A 21,304-nucleotide genomic window follows, 5' to 3' on the forward strand; every position below is an offset into this window, starting at 1 on the left:
AACTGCTTCCTGAGGCCCTGACTGCAGTGAATGAGCCTCTAGCTCCTGGCAGGACTTCTTCAGGACTCCAAGTCCATATATTATATTTCTTTTTTTTTTTCCACATGCTCATGTTAAATAATACTTAGAAAGATCTAGATCTGGAGTGGCGGCTGCGTGGTGCTGGAGCAACTTTGAGGAGATACCCCACTTCCAAGGGCAAAGGAGACGTCTCAGCAAGATGGTAGGAGGGGTGAAATCATGAAATTGCATTTAGAATCAGACCCCATACCCACCAGAGATGCTCAGAGGGTTCAAACAAACCTTGGGCACACCAGGACAGAGAGACCTGACAGAGACTAAGACAGAATTGTGTTTGAGTGTCTCCTGTGGGGTACGGGTCAGCAGTGGACTGCTGCAGGGGCAGGGGCTCTGGGTGCAGTAGACCTGGGTCTGGCATAAGCCCTCTTGGAGTAGGTTACCATTAACCCCACCAGAGAGCCACCAGAGCTTACACAGGACTGGGGCAACAGAGTCTTGGAGGGCACAAACAAAACCTTGTGCACACCAGGACCCAGGAGAAAGGAGCAGTGACCACACAAGAGACTGACCCAGACTTGCCCGTTAGTGTCCAGGAGTCTCTGGTGGAGGCGTGGGTTGGCGGTGGCCTGCTGTGGAGTTGGGGGCACTGAATGCAGCAGTGCGTGCATGGGACCTTTTGAAGGAGGTCACCATTATCTTCATTACCTCCACCATAGTTTGGCCTCAGATAAAATAACAAAGAGGGAACACAGCCCGGCCCATCAACAGAAAATTGGATTTAAGATTTACTGAGCATGGCCCTGCCCATCAGAACAAGACCTAGTTTCCCCCTCAGTCAGTCTCTCCCATCAGGAAGCTTCCATAAGCCTCTTATCCTTCTCCAACAGAGGACAGACAGAATGAAAACCACAATCACAGAAAACTAACCAATCTGATCACATGGACCACAGCCTTGTCTAACTCAATGAAACTATGAGCCATGTTGTGTAGGGCCACCCAAGACAGACAGATCATGGTGGAAAGCTCTGACAAAATATGGTCCATGGAGAAGGTAATGGCAAACCACTTCAGTATTCTTGTCTTGAGAACCCCATGGACAGTATGAAAAGGCAAAAAGATAAGACACTGGAAGATGAACTCCCCAGGTTGGTAGGTGCCCAATATGCTACTGGAGATCAGTGGAGAAATAACTCCAGAAAGAATGAAGAGACAGATCCAAAACAAAAACAACACCCAGTTGTGGATGTGACTGGTGATGGAAGTAAATTCTGATGCTGTAAAGAACAATATTGCATAGGAACCTGCAATATTGTTAGATCCACGAATCAAGGCAAATTGGAAGTGGTCAAACAGGAGATGGCAAGAGTGAACATTGACATTTTAGGAATCAGCGAACTAAAATGGATTGGAATGGGTGAATTTAACTCAGATGACCATTATATCTACTACTGTGGGCAAGAATCCCTTAGAAGAAATGGAGTAGCCCTCATAGTCAACAAGAGTCTGAAATGCAGTACTTGGGTGCTGCAAAACAACACATCTCAAAAACAACAGAATGGTCTCTGTTTGTTTCCAAGGCAAACTATTCAGTATCACAGTAGTCCAAGTCTATGCCCTGACCAATAATGCTGAAGAAGCTGAAGTTGAATGGTTCTATGAAGACCTATAAGACCTTCTAGGACTAACACCCAAAAAGATGTCCTTTTCATTATTAGGAGACTGGAATGCAAAAGCAGGAAGTCAAGAAATATCTGGAGTAACAGGCAAATTTAGAGTTTTGCCAAGAGAACGCACTGGTCATTGCAAACACCCTCTTCCAACAATACAAGAGAAGACTCTACACATGGACATCACCAGATGGTCAATACCGAAATCAGATTGATTATATTCTTTGCAGCCAAAGATGGAGAAGCTCTATACAGTCAGGAAAAACAAGACCGGGAGCTGACAGTGACTCAGCTCATGAACTCCTTATTGCCAAATTCAGACTTAAATTGAAGAAAGTAGGGAAAACCACTAGACCATTCAGGTATGACCTAAATCAAGTCCCTTACGATTATACAGTGAAAGTGACAAATAGATTCAAAGATTAGATCTGATAGAGTGCCTGAAGAACTATGGATGGAGGTTTGTGACATTGTACAGGAGGCAGTGATCAAGACTGTCCCCAAGAAAAAGAAATGCAAAAAGGCAAAATGGTTGTCTGAGAAGGCCTTACAAATAGCTGTGAAAAGAAGAGAAGTGAAAGCCAAAGGAGAAAAGGAAAGCTATACCTATTTGATTTCAGAATTCCAAAGAATAGCAAGGAGAGATAAGAAAGCCTTCCTTAGTGATCAATGCAAAGAAATAGAGGAAAACAGTAGAATGGAAAAGACTAGAGATCTCTTCAAGAAAATTAGAGATACCAAGGGAACATTTCATGCAAAAATGGGCACAATAAAGGACAGAAATGGTATGGACCTAACAGAAGCAGAAGATATTAAGAAGAGGTGGCAAGAATACACAGAAGAACTATAAAAAAAGATCTCCATGACCCAGATAACCACGATGGTGTGATCACTCACCTAGAACCAGACATCCTGGAATGCGAAGTCAAGTGGGCCTTAGGAAGCATCACTATGAACAAAGCTAGTGGAGGTGATGGAATTCCAGTTGAGCTATTTCAAATCCTAAAAGATGATGCTGTGAAAGTGCTGCACTCAATATGCCAGCAAATTTGGAAAACAGCAATGGCCACAGGACTGGAAAAGGTCAGGTTTTGTTCCAGTCCCAAAGAAAGGCAATGCCAAAGAATGCTCAAACTACTGCACAATTGCACTCATCTCACATGCTAGCAAAGTAATGCTCAAAATTCTCCAAGCCAGGCTTCAACAGTACATGAACTGTGAACTTTCAGATGTTCAAGCTGGATTTAGAAAAGGCAGAGGAACCAGAGATCAAATTGCCAACATCTGTTGGATCATCAAAAAAGCAAGAGAATACCAGCAAAACATCTACTTCTGCTTTATTGACTACACTAAAGTCTTTAATGGTGTGGATCACAACAAACTACAGAAAATTCTGAAAGAGATGGGAATACCAGACCACCTGAACTGCCACCTGAGAAATCTTTATGCAGGTCAGGAAGGAACAGTTAGAACTGGACATGGAACAACAGATTGGTTCCAAATAGGGAAAGGAATACATCAAGTCTGTATATTGTCACCATGCTTATTTAACTTATATGCAGAATACATCATGAGAGTATATCATGCTTCATTCAGTCCAGTATGAAGCACAAGCTGGAATCAAAATTGTTGGGAGAAATATCAGTAACCTCAGATATGCAGATAACACCACCCTTATGGCAGAAAGCGAAGAACTAAAAAGCTTCTTTTGTGATGAAAGTGAAAGAGGAGAGTGAAAACGTTGGCTTAAAACTCAGCATTCAGAAAACTAAGATCATGGCATCTGGTCCCATCACTTCATAGCAAATAGATGGGGAACAATAGAAACAATGACAGACTTTATTTTGGGGGGCTCCAAAATCACTGCAGATGGTGACTGCAGCCATGAAATTAAAAGACACTTGCTCCTTGGAAGAAAAGTTATGACCAACCTAGATAGCATATTAAAAAGCAGAGACATTACTTGCCAACACAGGTCTGTCTTGTCAAAGCTGTTTTTTCCAGTAGTCATGTATGGATGTGAGAATTGGCCTATAAAGAAAGCTGAGCACCAAAGAATTGATGCTTTTGAATTGTGGTGTTGGAGGAGGCTCTTGAGAGTCCCTTGGACTGCAAGGAGATCCAACCAGTCCATCCTAAAGGAGATCAGTCCTGAGTGTTCATTGGAAGGACTGATGCTGAAGCTGAAACTCCTATACTTCAGCCACCTGATGTGAAGAACTGATTCATTTGAAAAGACCCTGATGCTGGGAAAGGTTGAAAGTGGGAGGAGAAGGGGACGACAGAGGATGAGATGGTTGGATGGCATCACCAACTCGATGGACACGAGTTTGAGTAAGCTTCGGGAGCTGGTGATGGACAGGAAGGCCTGGCATGCTGCAGTCCATAGGGTTGCAAAGAGTCGGAGGCAACTGAGTGACTGAACTGAACTGAGAAAGATCTAGAACAAGCTTTGGCCATTAGCCGCCAGAGAATTTACATGGAGTGGTTAAGCACATAGATGCTAATGTCAGATAGCATGGGTTCAAATTCCAGCTCTACCACTCAAACCGTGAGGGATTTGGGACAAGTTACCTAACCTCGGCTATAAATAGTCATGACAAAAGTGTCCCCTAGGGTTGTTGGGAGCATGGAAGTGAAAGTATGTCAGTCAGTTGTGTCCAACTCTTAGTGACCCCTTAACTGCAGCCCGCCAGGCTCCTCTGTCCATGAAATTCTCCAGACAAGAATACTGGAGTGAGTTGCCCTTCCCTTCTCCAGGAGATCTTCTCAACCCAAGGATTGAACCCAAGGTCTCCTGCTTTGCAGGCAGATTCTTTACTGTCTTAGTCACCAGGGAAGCCCTAGGGCTGTTGGGAGCGTATGTTCAGTTAATTCAGCAAAGGCACTGAAAACAGTACCTGACTGCAGGAAGCACTGGGGCAGCTTCAGCCATTGTGGGTCATTCCTATACAATCTGCCAGCATGTCCTTTGGTCTCTGGACCAACATGGGGAAGCCATGTGTGTGGGACACTTGGCATTCAGAGGGTACAGGGCCAGATGGCTACAGAGAATGGGGGTGGGGGTGTGGGCAGAGTTGGTACAGGCTCCCTCCCGGCCTCCAGGTCTGCTGTGACTCCTGAGCCCTTCTGAGGAACAACATCTTGGGTGGCCTTCTTGCCACCCCCTGTTCCCCAAAAGCAGCCAGCCTGAGCCAGACATAGCCTCTCTTTAATGGAAGTCATGAGTGCTTCGACATAGGAGACCAGCTTGGACAGGGAGGTGTGGCCAGGGCAGCAGGTCAGGATGCTACCCTGCCCCCCTGCCATGGTCCCAAGGGAGGACGGGTGTGCCGGCTGGGGGCTCAGAAGATGTCAGGGACGATATAGTCGGTGTGGACGCCGTCGATCAGCCCATCCCCATTGTTGTGGATGAACCAGCAGGTCACCTCAGCCCCGTGCCGGGGGTCCTTCCTGTAGTCTTTTTGCAAACCCCTGAGGAGAAACATGCCAGCTGGGGTCACCTTTTGGATCTGGCAGGGCTGTACTTCCCCAGGAAGCCCACCCGACCCATGTGACACCTGCACGAAGACCTGGACCAATGATGGAGAAGGCCAAGGGCAGAGATGCTGCGAGAACCGCCCACCCACCTGGTGACCGTCAGGCGGCGGTTCTTCACCACCATTGTGGCGTCTGTCTTTGAGGGGTCAGAGCCTGGGTGGAGGTCGGACACTTTATAGTCAAAGGGGTGGAAGAACTGTCCTGGAAAGGCATACAGGAGACAGTGGTTACCACTGGGGTCCTTGCTGCCTTGTACTCAGTAGGTGCTCCCTGGAGGTTTAGTTATTTGCACAAGCTTTTCCAAGGGCTTGACTGTTTCTGATAAATTTTAACATCCAAAGCCACCTCTAGTTCACTTACTATAAAGAAGCAGCCATGTTGCTTCTATAGGAATTCCAAAGGAATATGGCTGGGGAGAGGGGAGTGAGGGGTAGAGAGCAGGGTCTGCAGGGAGACCACAAAGAGAAGCAGTTCTTTCAAGCAGTTGGCCATGACCCATCCCACCCAGGAGGTGTCTGGGAGTCACTGGACCTTTCTGTTTGCTAATTGGGCCTCTCCTTATATGCTCTTGGCTCACTTAAGCTTTAGTTTCACTGTGTTTGATTACAGCCTCTTTGAGGGACAAGCCGTCACCAGGTCCCTCTTTGGAGCTCTGAGCCTTGGAGGCCACGCTGGAGGTGCACCTGTCCTGGCGCCTCGCAAAGCTGACCCACGGTGAGTCCTAACACGCCGCTCCCCACAGCTCTGCCAGCCTGGCCAGCCGTACATACCCAGCAGCCCATGTGTCCGTGCTGACATCCGGTGACTATCCAGCACGTAGAAGCCCAGGAAGTCCTGGCGGACGGCACTCCCCCTCCACACCCGGTGCAGGACGACCTCGAAGGTGCCCCCGTCCTCCACGGACACCACCAGGTTCCTCTTCCTATTGATGGTCACCAACACCCTGTGGGGCCAGGTGCCATGAGGGTAGATGTGGCTTCACTGCACCCCTGTATTCAGCTGCTCTTGTCCTTGGGACCCAGCTCTTATGACCACCCTCTCCTCTGAGATAGTTGAGTATTTCTTGTTCCACACTCCTTCCCACATGTTGCTGTTGGGTATATTGGGTACAGGCCCTGTGCTAAGCCCTCCATTGAAACTGTATCATTCAACTCCCCCTTTGATCCTGTGAGGACCACAGCTCACAGGTTAAGAAGTTGCTCGAGCTCACATAGCTGGTGAGTGACAGAGCCAGGACTTCTACTCCAGCCTGTCTAGTATGAGTCTGTGTTCCTTGACTCATCATCTGGTCCACTATACTGGACCCTGCCCGCCTCTCCCTATAGCTCCGCTGCCCGGCATTGGGCTCTGATGCTCGGCAGTGTTTGCGGAATGGATGAGTGAAGGAAAGAAAAAACAGTAAATAACTCATACTAAGACAGATGCTGAAAGAAAAGCCCAGAGAACACGAGTTCAGCAGAGGAAGAGACCAGAACGGGTTCAGGAAGAGGTGGCCCTTGCACTGGGCCTGGGAGGATGAGTGCCTTGGTTTGGTGGAGACAGGTGGAGACAGGACTGCGGGGCGAGGGTGCCACGGAAGCTCAGGCAGCCAGGCCCGGAGACACACATCCCGGAACCAAAGGAAATTGGGAGTGAGGGGCCGGGAATGGTTCACAGGGCCCAACTTGTCTGCATGGAGGCCTTATGACCTCACTCACTGACAGAGCTCAGGGAATGAGGGCCCACGGGCTCGGGTGGCGGGGCTGGCTCTGGGGCTTCACGCCTTGGTCCTGAGCACACTCACCCCTGCCTCCCTTCCCAGGCCCCCGCCCACGCTGGTTACTCATTTTGCCGCAGGAAGGCCTGGTCCCTCCAGGAGAACACCGGCCCGCCAGACCCAGGGTTCAGCGTAATGTTCTGAGGAGTCACTTCCAGCTGGAAGTCGGTTGCGGGGTTTTCGATCCCCAGCCGCCCGAAGTACGTGCCCTCGGGCTTCCCAGGGCTCCCGGCCTTGTCGCCAATGAGCTGTCCGTTCACTGAGAAGCCTGCAGTGGGGTGAGAGGTCATCAGGTCGGGGGCCAGCTCTCACCAGAACCCTGCCAGCCAGTCTTTGCTCCTGCCCTCCCGCTTTGGTCACTGAGAGCCTCAGCACCCAAGGAGATGGGCCTTCCGTACAGGTGCAGGCCACACACAGCGCTACCTGCCTCCCTTCCCACCACACTCTCTGAGGTTTAGAATGCTCAGTTCTGGACTCTGAAGGAGGTCTTGCATCCCCAGGAAAGGCCTTGGGGCTGCTCCTTCTCCATGACACAGGGCAGGTGCTGTAGGTGAGTCTTCGGGCCTCTTGACAGAGGCCTCCTCTGAACTGGGCAGCCAACAGCCCCCCTCCCCATTGTCACCGTCCCCAAACTATCCTTGTCTCATGCTCTGAAATGGTCAGCTAAGAACCTGTTCACCTGTTTATCTCCCTCCCCTAAACTCCACGAGAGCAGGGACTCTGTCCGGGTTTCCACTGTGCCCCCAGCCCTTTGGATGTGCTCAACAAATGTGCGCAGATGACCTGAATGGACTGGGAGGGTGGGAGAAGCATCCAAGATATGGAGAGGGCATTGCTCCCATCACCGGAGCCCGGAGGGGGGGAGGTCGACTCCAAGACCCCTGAAGCCATGCAGGGTCAAGGGAGGGGTATGCGGCAGGGCCACGGCATAATTTACAGGACTAGGTACATAATGAAAACGAGAGGCCTCTCCTTCAAAAATTGTCCAGAATTTCAGGATGCAACAGCAGAGCATTAAATCAAGCATGGAGCCCTTCCCAGGGCATGGTTCCGTGCATCTGCACCGGTCACATGCCCACGAAGCTGGCCCTGTAGAGGGCCCCTGCAGGTGGATGTGGTGTGATGGCGGCAGGCTGAGCCCAGCCAGGTGGCGGGTTCACTGCATGTGGGGAGTGGAGGCCACAACCACTGTCCTTCCTGTCTGTGGCTAAACGTTGAGGGCAGAGGAGCCCAGGGCCCACCCTCTCTGGCAGAGGGTGTGATGTCACCCGTACCTGTGTCAGGGTCCCGCACCAGGCTCAGGACCACACCAGGCTCCTCGTTGATGTTGAAGCACAGCATGTCCTCTTTTTGGGGCACGTGGATGAGGAAGTGAGGGTCAGCATCCACTGAGGGCACAGCATGGAGTCCGTTAAACTGAGCGTTAGGCAGATGGGGCCAGCTGGGGACAAGGGTTCAGCCAGGCAGAAGTGTCCCTCAGACCCTCCCAAGGACTCACCGCTAGTCACTTGGTCTGGCAACTTCTCGATGTTGAGGCTGGAGTGCGTTGGAGCAGGCTGAGAGGCCTGTAGCATGAAGGCTGAGCAGCAAGAGTGAACGGCCTTTAGAAGGGAGGCGGCCAGACCTTCCTTGGAGCTGGTGGCTCCTTCTCTGGGGCCCCTCCCACCCAGGCAGGCTGGCCCGAGGCCGCGGGTGCACAAGTGGACATGGAGACTTTGACACCTCTCAGGGTGTGGGAATGGAAGTTTGGCCCAGCGCAATGGCCTGGCCTGGAGAAGGAAATGGCAACCTACTCCAGTATTCTTGTCTGGGAAATCCCATCGACAGAGGAGCCCGGTGGGCTGTGGTTCATGGGGTTGCAGGAGTCAGACATGACTGAGCAACTAAACCACCACCACCAGTGGCCTGGCTCCGTCTCGGTCTCCTTCATGAGAACCTGGTGGGGCTGGTGGCACTGGGGTGGGGAGGCCAGGCCCAGGTCAGGGGGAGAGTTCTGAGGGCTCCCAGTGAGAGGGAGCGAGGAACACTGGAGCAGAGAAAAAAGCCTTGGATGGGTGATGCCCTGGGCTTTGCTCAGGGCTGAATGCATGGACTGAGGGTGGTCACGTGGAGCAGAGGTAAGACGCGCGTTGTCAGGGTGACGGCCACTTACTCTTTCTGGGTCCCACCATCTCTGTAGAGGACAAGGACAGAGGACAGCGTCACCCTCCCCACTCCAAGGGCAACTGGGCCCAGAGGCCAGTCAGGCCTGGGCAGCCCTCCTCCTGGGGGTCCCAGCCCTCCTCCTGGGGGTCCCAGCCCTCCTCCTGTGGGGCTCAGCCCTCTCCTAGGGATCCCAGCCCTCCTCTTGGGGGTCCCAGCCCTTCTTGCAGATGGATGCTCACACTAAGGGCCCCAAAGGAGGCCTGGGAGTGGAGGGGTTCAGGCTGTGTGAAGACTCCCCAAACACTCAGGTGGCAACAATTCAGTTGCAACAAAGTGGGGAAGGGCATCTCAGGGAAGGAAGAGACCAAGAAAGGCTGGAGCCAGGCAGGTGTGGGGTGGGTAACTGTGTGTCTGATGGCCAGAACTGTGCCACTTGCCCAGCCACCCAGAGCCCCTTGCAGAAATCAACATGATTTAAAAACTCACCCAAGGGCAGAGAATCTATAAAGGAGAGAAAGGAAAGAGAATTAATGCCCTGGAGGCTTTTGGCTCTCAGAAGCCTCCCCATGCCTACAGCCTCAGCTCAGCCAGCCCATACCATCCAGGGGCTTGTCAATGATGGGCTCCAGGCCGTCCTGGTCTGCCATGCCCCTGACGGTCATGGAGGTCAGTGGGGTCACGAACTGATAGGCCAATGACATCTGCAGGGCCTTGGCTGACACGTTGGCCTTCTCCTTCCCCTCCAACTTCATCCTGCAAGACAGACACCAGTTCCAGGCCCGCAGCTTGGACGACAGTAAACTTGCATTCCCTTGTCCTTTCCTGCCGTTGTTCACTTGATCAACAGGCATGTAATAAGCCCCTGCAGTGGCCCCACGCAGGGGCTGTCTTCAAGGACCTCATGATTTAAATGCCTCCCATAGAGAAATGGGTTTCCCTGGTGACTCAGACAGCAAAGAATCTGCCTGCAACACGGGAGACCCGGGTTTGATCCCTGGGTCGGGAAGATCCCCAGTGTTCTTGCCTGGAGAATTCTATGGACAGAGGAGCCTGGTAGGCTATAGTCCATGCAGTTGCAGAGTCGGACATGACTGAGTGACTAACACTTTCATAGAGAAAACCTGGAGGTTTGGTAGAGCTGGGGGATGTGCCCCAGAATTCAACAGCTGTGACATTCTGGCAAATGGTCTAACTTCTCTGAACCCCGGTGTGCTTGGCATATTGTGAGGACGAAATGAGTGTGTCTGGACACAGCAGCCCCACGGCAAGCGCAGCCTTGCCCACAGAGCTAAGTAGGGGCAAACAGCAGGCCGCCCTGTGCCCCCCAGCAGGCCCCGCCCACACACTGGCTGCCTGGTTGATATTAACTCAGCGAGCAAAGTCAGAGAACAGTAAATCTGACCTGCTCACATGCTTCAAGACTCAGAACCACCCCTTCTTAGTCCAAAGACCCAGGGGTGAGGGGGGTGCTCTTGGGTAGTTTGCCCCCATTCCCCTAGGCAGCCGATGGGCTGGTACCGCTTGGCCAGCAGCTCCTGGATGGTCAGGTAGGCCCACAGGCGTTCAACATGGTTCTCCAGCATGTGGCCCCGTTCTCGGAGCAGTTTCTTCATCTCTTCCTCATCCACCAGGCAGGTTGTCATGAATTCTTGGCCCTCCTGAGAGAGGCGGGGGGGAGAGAGGCTGTGAGTCTTTCTCAGCATTCCATCCCCCATCATTCCTAAGCCTACACTTCTCATCCTCACCCATCCATTCCTTCCATAAAAGTTGCCAAGTTGGCTCTGTGAGCCAAGTTGACCCAGGCCTTGGGGGTCCCAGGGGAGGAGAATCAGGCCCTGCTTTCATGGAGTTACTCTCTCTGGGGGATGCCAGCAAACAGCCAGCCAGTCCACCATGCAACTGTGCCCACTCTGCCCTGCTCCTCCAGATGCCCGTTCAACTTGCCACAGCACACAGGTGTGCCTTTTCTTCCCAGGTTTGCCATGCACCAGGCTCTGCATAAGCCTACTGCATGGATTATTTCATTTACTCCACACAACTCTCCGGTGCAGTTTTATCCTCAGAGGCCACAGAAAGGCCTAGAGAACTGGACCTATTTGATCAATGTCACCCACCTGGAGCCAGGGTCTAGCTCAGCTTTCCTCACTGAGAGCTGGAGTCCTGAACTCTCAGCTATACCAATGGCTAGATTCCAGGTCTCCAGGACCCCCAAGCGTGCATGTGCATACGTGCACTGCACTGTGGTACAGAGCTGAGTGCATAGTAGATGCTCAGGAAATAGTGTACTTGAGAAGGAAGACGCTAGCCTCCTACTGCCTCATGCTTTGGGAGGAATGACATGGGGAATAACAGGTGGTCCAGTTGGCTGCGAGGGATGACCGCTCATCAAGGCCACTTGAACCTACCCTCAGGATGACTGCGTTGGGAGAAAGTTCAGCCCTGGGGTGTATGTGGCCTGGTGGGGTAAGGGCACTCCTCTGGGGAAAGAGAGGCTGCCAGGGGGACAGAGGTGGGGGACTTCCGAGTGCCTCTCCACCCTTTGCAGCCCTCTATTTACCGCTTGAGCTCGCACGTCCGCCTTGAAGCTGCTCAGTTTGTGATCAGCAATGCGCCCTGCCACCATGATCTCTGAGCCTTCGTAGTACTGTTTATGGCGGTGCTGGGTCAGGTCTGAGACGGCTTCCCGGGGGTACAGCAACTCCACATCCCTCAGGAGGGGGTTAGCTACCTGCTCATAGAAACCCTGCAGGGATGGGGGGTGCAGCCTCAGAGCTGGTGCGTCACCCTAGGTATCCAACAGGAAACCCCCTCGCAAAGTGGTGTGCCAGGATCCCTGCCTTATAGAAGGAATTGCAGGCTCAGTGGTTAAGGAACTGGCTCAGGGTCCCGCCGCTAAGTTGAACTCTACACCAGAGCTTTATCCGCTCTGGGCTGGTGGGTACATGGCTGCCAAGGCTCTGATCCCCATGGCGTGACTTTGAGGGGCCGTGGGGGAGGAGACCTGCAGCTGCTGGGTGGCGTCATGGTCCTCGTAGATTCTCTGGACACGTCCATTGTTCTCCAGGGACATGACCTCCAGGAAGTTCAAGTCCACATCACGGCCAAAGCCCAAGTTGTAGAGTGGGAACCTGCCCTTGATGGCATCTCGGACATTCTTGAGGATTTGGGCACGATCCGTCACCCCTGCAGCCACACAGCCAGGTAGGGATGGGATGCATGTGGGGCAGGAGGGCACCTTGGGGCACCCTCCCTGGGGGCCAAGTCTCCCATCTCAGACCATCTCCAGTCCCCACTAGCCTCTTTAGGCCACGCCTCTTGCTGTCTCCCCTGGGTGATGCAACAGCTTCTATCAGAGCTCCTAGAAAACTGCTGATTTCCTGGATCCATCATGAGCAAATCTGGTTTTAAACCCTCCACGGCTCCTCCCATGGCCTGTGAGGGCCTGCTGACCTTTCCACTCTGTTTTACCTGCTTAACACATGCCTGCACTTCCTGCACAGGCCTTGCGGGTGCACAAACCTTGTTTTGTTCAAGCTGCCCCTTCTGCCAGGGATGCCTTCCTGCTTCTCCTCTCCTCCTTCCAGATGGAGCTCAGGGCTCACTTCCTCCAGGAGGCCTTCTGAGACTCTGCCTGGGTCAGGTGCCCCTTGTCTGTGGTCCTTTGGCCTCCTGGCACGCTGTTCTTTCAGAGCCCTTGGCAGAGCATCTGTTCCAGGGTCTGCCTCCCCCAGTGGACCCTGGACTCCTTAAGGGCAAAGATGTCTCTTGTTCTCTTAGTGTCTCTCCTTGGTCCCTACTCCTGTGCTTGGCCCTCAGTTGGTGCTGAAAACACAGTTCATTAAATTCAGCCTAGGAGTCCTGCCCCTCCTTCTGGGCCCCATGCAGCCCTGTGTCATGCAGAAACTCCCCCAGTTTCCCACCTCAGGACAGAGGAGCACCTTGGAGCTCCTGCAGACTTTATGGTCTGAACTCTGCTCTTAGACGAGTGCTCAGCTTTACTCTTAGCCTCTCTGCCCCCAGTGCCTTCCATAATGAGCAGACCAACACCTCCCAGGGTATCCCTGACGGCACTTACCCTCTGTGGGCTCGCCATCTGTCAACATGATGAGAATTGAGGCATGGTTGCTGAGTTCTGGGTTGCTTTGCTGAGCTTTGTTCAAGATCTCAATTCCCGTGAGCAGACCTCCATTCAGGTTTGTAGCTATAAAAAAAGAGAAAGCAGATCAGTGTGTGCCTTCAATCTGAGGGGACAGAGGTGGCATCAAGGTGGCCCCAGACCCCTGCCCCTACCGCCGGCCAGGGAGAATTGCTGCACGAAGTTCCGAGCTGCCTCCAGGTTGGCAGGAGATGCCTGCACTAGCGAACCCTTCCATGACTGCACTGCAGACCCAAAGAGGACCAGGTCGAAGTGGTCCCCTGGCCGCAGGTCCCCCAGGATTTTATGGAGCGCCTCCTTGGTCTGTAAGCACAGGACAGTCAGTGGAGGGACAGAGCCCCAGGATAGTGCCTTTTGTAATCTCCAGATGCCCAGTTCAAAGACCCACAGGGTTAGAGGCATGGGGCAGACAAGCAGGAGGGCAAGAAAGCCGGTGGTGACAGGAGAGGAGCCTCCTGCAGAGTGAGCCCTGGGGTGGCTAAGGACGTGCAGAAGGCAAAGGGTCCCAGTGGGAAGGGGAAATGACCAGGAGTCCAGGGGGGCAGGGTTAAGACAGAGGACCCCAGGGGGCTGAGTTTCTAAAACCCTGCTTGTCCACCAATGGTTTCACTGCGCCATGGACAGGGCACAGAGCACTGCGTGTGGAGGGGGAGGCTGCTGCCAGCTGCAAGCCATCTCTGGGACCCCTGTAATCATCCCCACATGCCTAGAACACAGGTCTCATCTCCGAAGCCCTCCCCCACTGGTAGACCCCACAGGCCCTGTGGGCCCTGTCACTTTGCTCCTATTTTTGCCATCGAGGAGCAGTGAGTATACTTGCTCACTTATCACAGTGAGAAGTGGCTAATTCCAGAGCCCTTGACCACTGGGATTTTCTGTTAGATTACCCTGCCTCTGACTAGGGGCAGAAGTCCCAAACCCAGTCCCTGGGGGCAAAACCAGTTTGGGGTGGGCGGTGGGGTTGAAGAAGCTCCCACTGGGCTGTTTAGAGCCACCATTTACCTGCTTCACTTTCTGGCCTTCCATGGAGGTGCTGATGTCAATCACAAAAACCACATTCTTGTTCAGTTTTCTTAGGTTTTGGGGAGCAAAGAAGTGGGCAAAGTAGTTATTGGCCACCTGAAACACAGAAGGGTGAGTGAGGCCGCTTTCACAAGGACCCCTGTCTGCCCTGTAAGTCTCAGGCTAGAAGTTCAGGCTCACCAGGAGGTCGCAGACATTGTCCCGATTGACATCGTAAGTCACCTTGAAGTCCCCATTCAGCAAGGTTGTAGAGCACGTGGGGCAGGTTTGCTGCTGGCTCACTGTGGGGCGGAAAAGCACGTGACCCTGGAACAAGCGGGAGTGTGAGGCATTACTGGTTTGCAACGACAACGCGTGGGTGTGTGTGTCGTGTACAGCCATAGGAATGAGTCTTATGCGACCCTCACCCAGCTGCTGAGAGTGCACGCCTATGCGGGGTAGGAGAAACGACCTGTTTCTTTGCTCACATGCTTCTGAATCATTGGAATTTTCTACAATAAGTATCACCACTTGGGGTACACAATGAAAAACAAAATAACAGCAGCATGTTGGAAATTCCCTGGCAATCCAGTGGTTAGGACTCTGAGCTTTCATTGCTGGGGGCCCAGGTTCAATCCCTGGTTGGGGAACTAAGATCCTACAAGCCACAGGGTGTGGCCAAAATATTTAAATAATACCAGGATGAGAGACACTGGGCATCTCATACTGTTCAGTGGAAAAACAACACTGTGCTGGAAAAAGGAACCTGCCTGGATAGACAAGGAGTAGGAAGGGCCCAGAGTGGGAGCTGCAGCTTGGTTGAACTTGGCACTGGTGCTCAGGGAAATTGGGGATGGTTTGCTGGAAAATGCAGCAGTGGCCACAAGACTGGAAAAAGTCAGTTTTCATTCCAGTCCCAAAGAAAGGCAATGCTAAAGAATGCTCAAACTACTGCATAATTGCACTCATCTCACACGCTAGTAAAGTAATGCTCAAAATTCTCCAAGCCAGGCTTCAACAATATGTGAACAATGAACTTCCAGATGTTCAAGTTGGTTTTAGAAAAGGCAGAGGAACCAGAAATCAAATTGCCAACATCTGCTGGATCATCAAAAAAGCAAGAGAGTTTCAGAAAAAAAAAAAAATCTATTTCTTCTTTATTGACTATGCCAAAGCCTTTGACTGTGTGGATCACAATAAACTGTGGAAAATTCTAAAGGAGTGGGAATACCAGACCAACTGACTTGCCTCTTGAGAAACCTGTGTGCAGGTCAGGAAGCAACAGTTAGAACTGGACATGGAACAACAGACTGGTTCCAAATAGGAAAAGGAGTACATCAAGGCTGTATATTATCACCTTGCTTATTTAACTTATATGCAGAGTACATCATGAGAAATGCTGGGCTGGAAGAAGCACAAGCTGGAATCAAGATTGCAGGGAGAAATAACGTCAGATATGCAGATAACACCACCCTTATGGCAGAAAGTGAAGAAAAGCTAAAGAGCCTCTTGATGAAAGTGAAAGAGAAGAGTGAAAAAGTTGAGTAAGCTCTGGGAGTTGGTGATGGACAGGGAGGCCTGGCATGCTGTGGTTCATGACGTTGCAAAGAGTTGGACGCGACTGAACTGAACTGAACTGTCCTCAATACATTTCTATACTTCCGTACTTTCCACATTTTCTTTAAGGACCCTTTTCTTTTCACATTTTGTTGTTGGTTATAAAAGTAAAATATGTTCATTAAAGATATTTGAAAATAATTATTAGGAAGACAAAGACCATTCCCTTGGTCCCCTACTGAAAGCAAGCATGTTTGCTAGCACTCTACTGTGTCGCATTTTGTTTTTAAGGAATCCCTCCAAAACTACAGGAAACATTTCTTTTAAGTGAACTGTTACAGTCACTACCAAAGGTGGGTGGGGAATAAACGGTTTGCTCCTGGCTCCAGTTGAGGGCAAGTTAGGAGGCGGGGCACTAGCTGGGTATCCCGGGGTAGGAGCAAGCAGGGTGCTCCTGGAATTCCTGTAGATGAGTGGGAAGTGACAAGTGGTAAGTGACTGGGTAGGCCAACATCCTTGCCAAACTTAATCATGTTTCCAAGAACACCAGGGCTTGAAATGCTGAGGTTTACACGTGTGCCCTATATACCATGAATGCTTTCCCAGGAGTATGAGATAGGCAAAGGGGAAACTGAGGCTTAAGCGAGTCAGCAACTCACCGCAGACCAGGCAGACAGACCCTCCCTAGCCTTAGGCTTTTGACAATCAGAAGTGCTGAGTTCTCCTCTCTCTCTCCCTTAGGGCAGCCTGCAGCACCTGCCTGGTTGAGCCAGGCTGAGACATCTCTGAGGGCTCCGCTATCTGGCTCACCTTTTTCCCTGAGAAGGACTTCTTGATAAGTTGGGCAGCCAGTTTCTTGGGGAGGAAGGAGGCCTCAACATCCAGATTCCTGATCCCCTGGGGCTCAAAGATGTCCACGTCGATCTGTGGCATCGAAACAACTCCTGCATCAAGGCTCTCATTTGGGATCCATCATCAAGTCTCAGCCAAGAGCCAGCATGTATCCTGGCCCCCCACTGTATGCAGCGCCCACCCAGCTCTCAGTGCAGGGCCTAGCATGTCACAGGCACTCCAAAAGTATTGGCCAAATGAAGGTGTGCATGCCTCTGCCCCTAAACTCAGCCACCACTAATGTGCCAGCCACAATGACAGCCCCTCAGGCTGCCTGGGACTTTCCTATAAAATCCCTGGACATTCACTATCTCTCATGATCTTTGCGGCACTTCTGGGACACACAGAACCCCCATTTAACAGATGAGCAAGCTGAGGCTCAGAAGGAGAAGGCTGGAGGGTTCAGGGAGCCACAGAGAGCCACTGGAGCCCACCCGGAGGAGTCAGTATCCTCCCTGTGTGCTCAGGCCCAGGACTGCACACGGAGGGTGCCGAGCTTACACGTGCAGCCACAGTGAGGGAAAGGCAAGAGCCTGGCTCCCGACACCTCACGCCTGCCTGTGGTCACCCGCGATCTACCTCAAAATGCTGCACCAGCTGCTTGGGCTTGACTTTGATGACAATGTCATACTGCATGAGCTTCCGCCTCAGCACCTCCTCGTAGGTCAGCCGGAATGTGGTCTTGCTCTGTGGACCGACCATGATGTGGATGGAGAACTGCTCCATTGTTCTCCCTGAGGCCCTGGGGGTGCCACCAGGGGCAAAACCAGACAGACACATGGTAAGTGACGTGCGGGTCTTTGTCACCTAAAACATACTCCTCAGAATCAATTTCTCTTATTTGTAGTGCTTCTCCCAGGTCTCCTTGACCCTCACCCTGTCTTAGCTGACTGGCCAGAGTCAGGACCCCCCTTCTCCAGAGGTCTTGTGCAGCACATCCGTGCCAGCAGTGGGTTTGACCAGTTTACGCCGATCCCCTCATCCGGGGCTGCCCTCCACCCAAGGCACCTTGCAGCCTTCAGATGCATGCTGGCGGGGGGTGGGTGGCACCGGAGATTGGGCTGGCAGGGCCCAGAGCTCACCTGACAAGTCCTGCATTCTCTCCTGAGATGGCTGCTTTCCGGTACTGCTTCCATGCGGTCACTTTGTCCTTTATGTCTCCAATGAAGGCGTTTTCATCTGTTGTGCTGCAGGGAGGAAGAAGCCCTCAGGGTGTGCCCCTCCCTCCCCACATAGGGCCTTGAGTTGGGGGGCTCCCAGTTCGGGGGAATGGAGGCGGGGGGCGGCTCCGAGAAGGCCCTGTCCAGGTGAGCACTTGGGGAAGGGCTTCCCCTGCCGGTCTCCCACTGACCCCAGAGTTGCTCAGGAATCCTAGCACGGAGGTGGGCAGCCCCAGCCACAGGGTCCAGCAGGAAGCCTTGGGTGCTGGCCTGTGCTCCTGGGCCCTAGGCTGAAAACATACTGTCGGAGGCTTTGGTTTGCTCTCCAAGATGGCAGCCCAGAGCAGGACCTAAAGGGCTTTTCAGTCCCTCAGAGCTGGGCCTGGCCCACGGCCCTTGGGGATGAGGGGAGCCCTGGTTGTGGGCTGGGCCTGGTGAACCAGGCAAGGCACGCACATGGCAAAGTCGCTGATGAAGGCCGTCTTGGGTATTTCCACGTTGAAGGACACTTCCTTGGCTGTGTCAGCGCTGTTGACCACTTGGCTGGTGATGACATAGTGGGCGAAGCGAGAGGTGACTTTGCAGTTGACTTTCAAACTGCGGATGACCACACCATCGGCAGCCTAAAGTGGGATGTGCAGGAGGTGGCCTAGGATGGAGGGCCCCCAGCACCCAGCTCTGACACGGGTGCTATTCTGTGCGCCTGAAATGGTGCCATGGGAATTGAGGTGGCTGGAGAGCCCCGTTTGTGGGAGTCGGGAGTCCCCCTGCCCAGGGGCATGCCCCGAAGCCTGGGGGAAACTGGCTGTAATAATGGCCCCACCACAGACCCCTTTGCCAAGACCCGCACTCACTGTATCCACAGCCATTCGCTTCTGTAAAACAAAACCAGGGCAAGTGTGAATGCAAGCGCGCAGGGGACCAGGGCCTATCTGTTAAGGAATGGGAGTGGGATGTAGCCTGTGTCCTCAACACCCCAGCTTCACCTCCCCAGTGCTGCTAGGGGGTCCTCTCCCTTCAGAGGAAGTCGAGGTGGGTGGGGAGAGCCCCCATCCCTGGGCTCCCTTCCAGGCTCAGCTGCCGGGTTCTGGCCCAGGGGTATGCCCACATACCTTGCCACCTTTGGGATTGCTTGTGGGTGACCCCTGAGCGGCCATGGCCTGCAGGGTGAGCAGGGACAGCAGGCACATGCAGGTGAGCCCCCGCAGCCCCATCGTGCCGCGCATGGTCTCAAGGCTCCTGCTGCCTTGTCACCTCACTCAGACCATGAATCAATACAATGCCGGATAAACACAGATTAAACATTAGACAAGGTCAAGGCAAGTATTAACAATTTGAGGGATCAAAAGTTGACAGTGAAAACTTTCTCTAGGCAGATTCCCAGCTGTGTAAACTCCCGACCAGACTCAGACTGTGCCCCTCGGTTAGAGCCACACTCGGCCAGCGTGAATTGTGAATTTTAATCCCGGATCTGTGGCACAGGGGCAACACCAGTGATACAGTGGCGGGTGTCAAGAGGCCACAGTTAAAAATGAATTTCTCTTCATTAGGTGTTCTTGGCAAAATTCTTTAATCATCAGCAAACTTTTCAGACAGTCATATATTCACCTGGGAGGCAGATATGATGACTTAGAAAGTGTCTGCCCGCATCCTTGTTTCTGATGGCACCAACTCTAGCCATTCTGCCAGGGGCCATCTGGACAGTTCTGGGGATACGTAGTGGGTGTCACACTTTTTAGGATGGTCAGCTTTGGAAAGAAGAGCAGAAGCAAATCTCATCATTTCTCCTGGGCAGGGATGCAGAGGAACAGGGTACAGCAGAGACAAAGATGAATGTCATGCTTTCATGATGAAGGGTAGACTATGAGCCACCCTTTGCTCTCAGCCCTTTATGATCTAATTTAATCCTCAATGTATCCCTGGGATGTTGGTCCCGCAGCAAATGAAAGAGGAGGTAGTCAAACCCACATCTTTCAGATGCCAAAACCGAAGGCTCTCATGTAATGACAGAAATGCCCTCTGTGTTGTTAGGAAGCAAGAAGAAGCAGTCAAAGATCCCAGAGAACCATCTTGTCCCTGCAGTTTCTTAAATTTTATGCACAAACCCTCCCTGTCCCCCACAAGCCCCAGCAGACTGGGCAGACATGATTCTGGTCAACCCCCTCCATGGCCCTGGTCGGTATGTACTGGCTGCCATGACCCTGATGTGGAGAGGGGGCCTGGAAGCTTCTTTGATCTCTGTTTACTTGTCCTGGACTTTGTCTTATAGAACAGCTTCTGGGAAAGGGTTTATTGTCCCTAGGCCAGAATGCCCTTCTCGCCTGTTTTCTGCCCTTTGTGGGAGGTGAGATGGATCAACATGAAACTGCACACTGGGGGTTGTGTTGATTTCCTGCACAAATATCGACCATGCCCTGTGTTGGGTTAGGTACAGTGTCAACACCGGGACACAATGATGAGATTCAAGTGCCTTACTGTGTTCAGTAAGGTGAAGTGAAAAGTGTTAGTCACTCAGCCTATCCAACTCTTGGTGGCTCCATGGACTGTAGCCCACCAGGCTTCTCTGTCCATGGGATTCTCTAGGCAAGAATACTGAAGTGGATACCCATTCCCCTCTCCAGGATATCTTCTCAACCCAGGGACTGAACCCAGGTCTCCTGCATTACAGGCAAATTGATACCCACAAATCCTTTGAGTTCTCTTTCTTGCCACTTCCAAGGGCTGTGGGTAAGTTTCTCTTGGTTCTGAGATCCACTCTCTGTGTCAAGCTTCTAATTGAATTGGCTTTCCTGTCCAGGGCAGGCCAGCTTGAACTAGCAGATGGTTCCACTCAGAACCCAAGCCTCTAGCTATTGGTTTTATCCACTGTTCTTCATTTGATTGCAATCCCAGTCCACATTTGTTGGGGTCAGCTAGTTCAGTCCTTTCTCTATTCCCCAGTTCCACACTGGGAATTGCTGGCACTTCATACAAGGCCTTCACTTGGCTAGGTTACTGTTAGTTTCTGTTAGTGTGCACATGAGGTCTAGACTGTATCTACTAGGAATCTCGGTAGCCCAAAGCCACAAAATTGGTGGAGCACTTAACACCTGCTAGAGAACACCCACCTAACTCTAGTGCTTAATCACTTCCGTCGTGTCCAACTCTGCAACTCTATGGACTGTAGCCTGCCAGGTTCCTCTGTCCATGGGATCATCCAGGCAAGAATACTGGAGTGTGTGCCATGTCCCCAGGGGATCTTTCTGACCCAGGGATCAATCCTCTGTCTACTGGGTCTCCTGCATTGGTAAGCAAATTCTTTACCACTGAGAAGCCCCAGGGAAGCCCCAGGACAGCCCTGTAAGGTATTAATTTGGCGCTCAGTCAGTCAGTTCAATCGCGCAGTCATGTCTGACTCTTTGTGACCCCA

The 21,304-nt window shown here is 52.2% G+C and overlaps 1 protein-coding gene across 1 annotated transcript; it reads right to left on the minus strand.

Moving 5' to 3' along the window:
• Positions 1-4,883: 4,883 nt before the first annotated feature.
• Positions 4,884-19,152, minus strand: ITIH1 (inter-alpha-trypsin inhibitor heavy chain 1). The gene is made up of 22 exons (XM_020874251.2): positions 19,008-19,152; positions 18,750-18,770; positions 18,352-18,518; positions 17,818-17,922; positions 17,315-17,477; positions 16,655-16,768; positions 14,489-14,614; positions 14,288-14,404; positions 13,420-13,588; positions 13,205-13,330; positions 12,131-12,312; positions 11,687-11,872; positions 10,648-10,787; positions 9,728-9,882; positions 9,616-9,630; positions 9,137-9,157; positions 8,483-8,563; positions 8,259-8,372; positions 7,051-7,252; positions 5,999-6,171; positions 5,318-5,429; positions 4,884-5,162 (listed from the first exon to the last, which is right to left on the minus strand). The coding sequence occupies exons 1-22, from the start codon at positions 19,119-19,121 to the stop codon at positions 5,033-5,035; spliced, it is 2,733 nt and encodes a 910-aa protein (XP_020729910.2). The 5' UTR covers positions 19,122-19,152; the 3' UTR covers positions 4,884-5,032.
• Positions 19,153-21,304: the final 2,152 nt, after the last annotated feature.

The sequence above is a fragment of the Odocoileus virginianus genome, chromosome 26 (assembly GCF_023699985.2).
Source record: "Odocoileus virginianus isolate 20LAN1187 ecotype Illinois chromosome 26, Ovbor_1.2, whole genome shotgun sequence".
In the NCBI taxonomy this organism is placed as follows: domain Eukaryota; kingdom Metazoa; phylum Chordata; class Mammalia; order Artiodactyla; family Cervidae; genus Odocoileus; species Odocoileus virginianus.

What these genes read in the sequence shown, in the direction of transcription:
- ITIH1 (XM_020874251.2), bottom strand. Translation starts at nt 19,121, where the DNA reads ATGCGCGGCACGATGGGGCTGCGGGGGCTCACCTGCATGTGCCTGCTG. An exon ending in GATGGTGGGACCCAGAAAGA is followed by an intron (nt 8,564 to 9,136) that starts GTAAGTGGCCGT and finishes CTTGCTGCTCAG; the next exon opens with CCTTCATGCTACAGGCCTCT. An exon ending in GGTGCGGGACCCTGACACAG is followed by an intron (nt 7,253 to 8,258) that starts GTACGGGTGACA and finishes ACCCCACTGCAG; the next exon opens with GCTTCTCAGTGAACGGACAG.